General features: G+C 52.0%; 1 protein-coding gene across 1 annotated transcript; it reads left to right on the top strand.

Annotated features, from left to right (window-relative positions):
- The first annotated feature begins 167 nt into the window (after nt 1-167).
- On the top strand, nt 168-2155 carry RBP5 (retinol binding protein 5). Its single transcript, XM_026848241.1, has 4 exons — nt 168-672; nt 931-1109; nt 1561-1662; nt 2011-2155. Exons 1-4 carry the CDS (start codon nt 600-602, stop codon nt 2062-2064), a joined length of 408 nt encoding a protein of 135 aa, XP_026704042.1. The 5' UTR covers nt 168-599; the 3' UTR covers nt 2065-2155.
- Nucleotides 2156-7342: the final 5187 nt, after the last annotated feature.

Raw genomic sequence — 7342 nt, 5'->3', positions numbered from 1 at the left:
CGCGCGCGTGTGTGCGGTATGGCGTGTGTGCGGTGGGGCGTGTGTGCGTGCGGTGGGGCCTGCCCTGGCCTTTGCGGGGGGCTTCAAAACCCTGGAAGCGTCCTGGCAGGCGCTGGGGGACGCGGGAGCGGATGGGGGGGCTGGGGGCTCGCTTCCGGAGCCCGCTGCCGTCTCTCCTCGACGGCTTGGCCGGGCCGAGACATCGCTGTGAAGAAGCTCGCAGCCGTCGGCCTCATGGTGTGAGAAAGGGCCGGTGGGGTGGGGGGGCGTGATGGCGCTGGTCGGCCGCCGAGAGTTGAACCCAAGCAGCCCCCGCAGAGGGTGGAGGGTGAGGAGGTGCCCTGCTGTTCTCACGCCCCGCCGCTCCGAGCCGCGGTGGAGACGCTGGAAGCGGGGGCAGGCCCTGCCTTTTCCGCGCCCCCCGACGCGGAGACTCTTATTGCGGCGAGTAGTCCGGGAGCCGGGCTGCCCCCCAGACCTCCACCCACCGCGGGGGAGGCACCGGCCCGACAGGCGAGCGCGCTGGGACCCCGCTCCGCGCCTCTCCCGCTCTTTGCCCACTCTCCTCCGCGCAGCTGGCCCCGTCCCTCCGCCCCGGGATGCCTCCCAACCTCACCGGCTATTACCGCTTCGTCTCCCAGGAGAACATGGACAATTACCTGCGCGCTTTAGGTAACTCCCTCAATCCGCTCCTTCCTCCCCTTTCGGTCCTTCCTGTCTCCAAAAATATCGGAAGTCGGGAAGGGGAAGAAGGCGTTTGGGACTCCCTTGGTCCTTTTGTCTGGGCCCATCACTTTTGCGCTGTGGTGGAAGGGGGGAGGAGGTATCACGGCTGGGGCTCCCTGGCCAAAAGTGGAGAAGCTCCGTGGAGATGCTGCTAGAGGGGGTGTCCAGGTCGTCCACATATCTCCCCTCCCTCTCATTCTCCAGATATCAACGTGGTCCTGCGAAAACTGGTGTGCCTCCTGAAGCCCGATAAAGAGATCATCCACACAGGAGACCACATGGTCATCCGCACCATCACGTCCCTGCGGGACTACGTTATGGATTTTGACCTGGGAGTCCAGTTTGAGGAAGACCTGGGACCCGTGGATGGACGCACGTGCCGGGTGAGAAGCCCAAACAGTGCAGTTTGTCATCGGACGGGGCTACACTAGAAGTTCAGGGACTTGCTTAGCTTTTGTTTCATGAGCCACGTAAGAGCCCAGCCCCGGAGCTGGCATGCCCCAGCAGGTCCAGGAGTAAGTGGTTCTATGAGTAAATTACTCACAGCAAAGGGTATGAGCACCAAACAGTCAGAAACCCAGTGCTTTGGGACCTAGCGCGATATCCTCTGGAGCAAAGCCCTGAAAAGACAGAATGTCAGCCCACTTTGCAGTAGCACTTGGAAGCCAGAGGGTCATTCACCTCCCATAAAGAGCATTGGTCCTAATGAGGCACCAGAGACACCAGATCATGGTGAAATGTGTCCGAGAGGAACAGTGTAATCGCTGGAAAACTGTACTGCCAGCACCCTCTTGTCTTGGGACCATGTCTTCCCCTCTCCTCCTTTCTTTTCAGACAACCGTCTCCTGGGAGGGGGATCAGCTGGTGTGTGAGCAGCTAGGAGAGAAGAGGAACCGAGGCTGGAGGCACTGGCTGGAGGGGGACCAGCTGCATCTGGTGAGGAGGGGTCTGGCGCAGCGTGCTCAATCTCAGTTACAGTGAGCTGGGAGGGGGGGGGACACCCAGTACAGGCGCTGCGGGCTCTGAGCCAGCTGTGCAGCTTCCTTCCAGCTCCTCTCAGACTTCAGCCCTGGCTCCTCAGGGGCAGCCGCCACTTCACACAAACATCCATCTCCAGGGTTTAAAAGTTAACACAGCTCAGCAAAGGCACTGGCCCTTCCCTGACCCGCTGGGCCTTTGGGAGGGTCAGGAAGGGACAGCAGCATGGGGCCATGACTCCAGCCAGCACCGGGAGGGCAAGCAGGGATCCAGCCTAACCTCTTCTTTCGCCCCTCCTTTTCCCAGCGCATGACTGCTGAAGATGAGGTCTGTGTCCAGGTTTTCCAGAAAGTGAAGTGAGTGCTCCGTGGGATGGATGCCAGGACCCCCACTCCTGAGTGTAAACTGTCCCGATTGAAAAAGAAACAAGACCTGAGGGAGCCAAGCCCCACCCGAGCCTGTAGCAGTGTGGTTTTTATTTTGCCTGGCCTGTCGCCCGGCGGCGGGCTGGGACGGGATGAGATGGGGTGGACCGGGACCTCCCGTGCCCGGGGGTCATGTCAGGGCCGGGCTGGTGGGGAGAGGAGGCGGACAAGGGAGGCCGGGGCGGGGAGGGCGATGGGTTGGCGGCTGCACGGAGAGTCCTTTCAGAATAAGAGCAGGGCGAGGGCTGCCCCACGGCCAGGCCTGTCCTCCCCCAGCTCCCGCGCTACTCCTACCCCTCCCCAGACCCTCCGTGGCTGCCCCATGGCTCACCGAGCTGGTGCCCGAGTGGGCAAGGGTGGCTGAGGCTGTGCCTTCTGCGGCCACCAACACCAGCCATCTTCTCCCGTTCCCAGGGGACGCCTCATTCTTCTCAGGATCCTGGAATCCTCCAGCAGGATGGGTAGGAAACAGAACTTTGTTCTTCTGAGTCATGGATTTTCCTGTAATGCTGTGAAATCCGACGGCTGGGGCAAGCGAACTAGCCCTGTGTTCACCTCTGTGAAGGTCCCGACGGTGAGGAATGCTCAGGCTCTCCTCCCAGTATAAGAAACCGTAGCTACCGCCTCTAGCCCCAGCATTCCTGGTGTCCCTGGCAGCATCTCCCCGTGGCCATCATAGTTCCCCTGGTTCACAACTTCTCTCTACAACCAGAGACCAAGGGATAGAATCAAAGGAGGTGAGTTCCCCTAAAAAGCCAGACCAGTGCCAAAGGCACAGGTGTCCTTTACTGAAGACACTTGGCAGGATGTGCATGAGCCCACTGGCGGTTATTTTTGAAGGACACTTGTGGTTGCCCCCCAACAAAAGGTTGAAGGTCAGGGTACACAGCTACTGGCATCACAGAGAACCAAGAGTAGGCAGATGTTGAAAACACAGGCCCTTTTCAAGCTGAGAAAAATGCATTTTTTTCTTCCAGCAGCTCATCTAAAATGTAGTCTTTTCCAAAGAGCTTCTTTTCAGGGAACTGCAAAGATGAGTGCTGTGAGAAAAGCATTACTTCAGATATGTGAAAAGGGTCTGGCAGCTGTACCTATCATGCCAACCTCTGGCTCTTCAAGGTTGTCTCTGAGGACATTCTAGCCTGTAGCACCCCATCAGTATCCACCGTGCAAGGGAACCACTGGGTGGGACACAATCAAACCCAGTGAGCAATCATAGCCATGCCATCCAGCATGTCATTTATCTGCTCTCTGCAAACGTCCACAACCCATCATTCCTTCTATAATAAGGACCCTATGCATTATCTTTGTTCTATCACAAGGTTACAAAAAGTAGAGCTTTGACTGACAGCAGCTGAAGCTGCTTCAACTGTTGCCCTCTTCATACTGCTCCATACCAGAAGAGCCTTTCTGAGCTGCTTCTGATCACCATGTCCAGACTGATATCTTCCAGACTGTGTGATCAACAGCTAATCAACTCATTTCAGGCCCTGCACCAAAATGTCATGTCCTGTTCAGACGAGGGGGACAAGTGACTCGGATTTGCAAATCCCCAATTGAAGCAGACAACAAGTCTCCAAGTTCAAGCATTTATTAACTACCTACAATGTACTAATTGAACACATGATAATTGGTTAAGTACAGAGCAAGCTGTGGCGAGCAATGTAATATGCCTTTCATTTCTTAATAGAAAAAGGAAAAGAGGGAGATAGAGGAAATGGGGAAATACAGATCACCGGTCTGGGTTCCTGCGCTGATCCCACCAGCGAGGGTTCCAGGAGGCGGCCGTCTTTTTCGCTGGCATCCGTCTTCTTTGCTTCACTGCTCTCTCCAGATGGCCAGGGAGGCAGGGAGAGAGAGAGCCCTTTCTTCTCCCCTTTGATTTATACCCACTTTCCTTGGATCCATCCCCTAGGTCGACCCACAGGCCTACGTATCCAATGTACGGGGAGGGCTAAGGTGTTTCATGGGATGATGTAATTAGCATGATTATGACAGCCCTCGTTAGCATATTGAGATGTGTTAACTTTAATATGCATTTTGTGGATAATGAAGCAAAGGTAATTCACTGGACGGATGGCCCTTGAAATCTGCCCAGGTGCCCCAGGGCAGAGCCGTCCTGTCTCCACAGGGCTCTCTCCCCCAGCTACATCGGGCAGCCTTATCAGCTTCGGCCTCCACAGAAAGCACCCTGTGACTCATGGTTTTGTCTTGTGAGTGTTTGAGGCATTTCTTCAATAAGCCTCAACTTTTGCTTTCCCAGGCTGTTTGTCTTAGTTTCTCACAGGCCTGCTTTCTCGTCTCTCACACAAAACCTGGTACAAACTTTCATTTTTGGAGCTTACATTCTGGTTTGATGGCACACAGGTAGTTCCTTGAGGTGGTTAGCCAGACTCTTCCACTGGCATGGCAACCATCCACATAATCGTCATGTAAGCCTGTGAGGTGATGTGCTGAGTCGGTTTCTTCTGGCTGGTTGCCAGCCATCAGATATCTGACAACCTCTTGTCTTCAGGAAACATGTGGTTGTGTCAGAACCATAGATAGGAATCATACCCACTTGATGTAGTCCACAGTCATAACAATCATAAGGAATAGTATTCCAACCTATTTTATGGCTTCAGTTAGTAATTACCAGCACTATTATTTCACTGCTTTTTCTTTTGTAATCATGCTATAGGTGTGATGCCTAAGTCAGATGCTGACTTTGCACAACAGTACTGTATCACTGAGACATGAGCCTGTGGGAGGTGAGGATTCCAGCGTAAAGCAGGAGATAAGGTGTGATACTGGGATGACACTCTCTCTGTTCTTGCCCCTTGCTGAGTGGCTAGTGTTGCGGAGCTACATCCCTTCTGGGGTATTATATTTGGCTTTGATCCTTGATTTAGAAGCTGCAGAAACAGACTACCAAGATGATGATGATGGTCACCATCTCATAGCAGGGGGAAGACCCACTCTTAGAGTCCTAAGCCTTCTTTTGGTGCAGGTCATCTTCCTATCAGCCTGCAGGAGTGGCATGATTTGTCGGAAAAAATGGTAAGCCACTGGATAGCACAAGCCTGTCTGTGTGAAGCCCGAGCCCTGTGGCTAGTGGTGGAGCATCCCCAAAAGGCTGTGATGGGTAGTCAAACCAAAGGGTTGAAGGTAGACTGCCCTGGGAAGGCAGCTCCATGTTTACAGCTGAGCCTTGGTCTGTGGCCCTGGTGTACTGTAGGTAGGTGGTGTAGCTGTAGGAGGACCAAGAAAGTTATTTCTCTGTCTGCCTTGCTTCAGGTTTGAGGATAAAGTATCCAAGTCATTTTCTCCTTCTCAGTGGGTGAGAGGGTCTGAACATCAAAGGATGATTCTAAGGCTGTAGAATGTCTTTCCAAAGACCTCCTGCAACACACTGTATTCACAGCAGGGGTCACTCTCCATGAGAGAATGTTGACGTCTTTGTGCTGAAGATCTACAGTTTCTTTACTTTGCTCTGATATTGTTTGGATTTATTGTCCAGTCCTCTTGTAACCCAGCTGAGTCACAAAGGCAACAAACAGGAGCTAATTTTGGCTAATTCTGTTAGTCCTACATGTATTCTGTGAGCCTACATGTAATCTGCCCTTAGGCGAAGAAAGGCACAGACATCCTCCCGAGGAAAAAAAATGGTACCAGGTATTTCCTAGCTCCTACCTAACATAAAGAGGATTGCACAGAGCATCTCAAGGGGAACGCCACCAGTGGGAGCACTGGAGCAGGACTGAGGGGGTTGTCCAAATCAGGTGGGTCTATGGGTCTATATTAGAGGTGGGCTGCTCCAGTTAGGCATATCCCCAGCCTCACCAGCTGAAGTACTCTTCTAGTAACCCAGATGATGTTATCTGGGCGGGGGGAGGAAATGAAGACATGGGAGATGTGCCTTGAAAGCACCACGGGGAACTCCCAATAGTGCCCTCTGGATAGAAGATTCCTTATCAAGAGCACACCGAAATGTTCAGCTTCCTTACAAATGCTCCTCAGTCACCTCTGCCCACCCGTGCTTTGCCAGGGAACACTCTTCCCACCAGTGGCCTGTCCACAGCAGATCTCTCAGAAAGTAGTTTCCCATGCTCGCCAGCTACTTTACAGATGTGGTCTCTGAGTAAAAGCTTCCCTTCTGGTGGGACAGTAAGCCAGCAGAACCTGCTCTGGCACAGCCTGCTTAAGGATGTTCGTCATGCATGGGAGATATTTGGATGTCAGGAAGTACTGGGGTAATGTCCCCCCTTAATCTTAATTCTGACGTGTGGGGCCATATGGTGTTATTCCAGAGCCACTAATTACATGTTGATGTGATCTTTTGCAGATAATAATTCAAATATGTTTAATGAGCAGGTTCACTAGTACTTTTCCATAAAGATGCTTTCTTCATTTTTGCAACACTATTTTGATCTTCATTCAACATATTTTTGTAGCTGAGAAGTATTTCCTGTGATTTCAATGCAAGAAACTTGCTAATTTCTCTGAAGCCACCCATAATTCTAAGGGAAAATATTAAAATGGTGGTTTACCTCTTACATCAAAGTCTGAAAGCAAAGAAATTTTAAACTTCACAAAGTTGGTGGCTCACAATAGATGTCTTGGGCACTATGTTGATCAAAGCCTGAAATGTGTTTGTAGGTTGCTAACTTTTCTCATTTCCTCATTAAATACTGAAGGCCTTATCTGTATTTTTTTCTCAAAAAAAATGAGTACAGAACAGCAAGAAGGGCCTTTCAAAAGGGACTTTTCTCAGAATGCTTTTAATTCCATAGGTTTGTTCATTTTTCTTAGCATCTATTCAATGCCAATACCTGAGGTTTCTTGCTTTCCCTGAAGAAGCTCCCAGTTCCCACACCAAAAAACCTCTGAAGTGCTCTTCATCAAACCAGAAGAGAAAGCTTGACTTTTTTGACAGTGTGATTATTATTTTTTTAAGTTTAAATTAATTTAAGACTAAACTTTCTGGTCCTCCTACACCAGAGAACTGCCCAGAAGGAGTGGGGAAGGCTTTCTGGAAGATCTTTAGGGGGGACCAAACTCAGAGCAGCTGCCAGATTGCAGCTCAAACCCGAGGAAGGGTCTCCAGCAGTGCTCTTTCTGCCTTTTGGCCCAGAAGAGACCGATGGACCCTGCCTGGCTGAGGGGTGAGACACTCCCCGGCGCCCGGGTTTGGAGGGACGGGGCGGGGTCGGAGGGGCAGCGGCTCGGCAGCA

The sequence above is a fragment of the Athene cunicularia genome, assembly GCF_003259725.1.
Source record: "Athene cunicularia isolate RWA chromosome 1 unlocalized genomic scaffold, athCun1 chr1_part1, whole genome shotgun sequence".
Lineage (NCBI taxonomy): Eukaryota > Metazoa > Chordata > Aves > Strigiformes > Strigidae > Athene > Athene cunicularia.
Note: the sequence above shows the minus strand (reverse complement) of the source record. Positions and strands in the feature narration are given on the sequence as shown.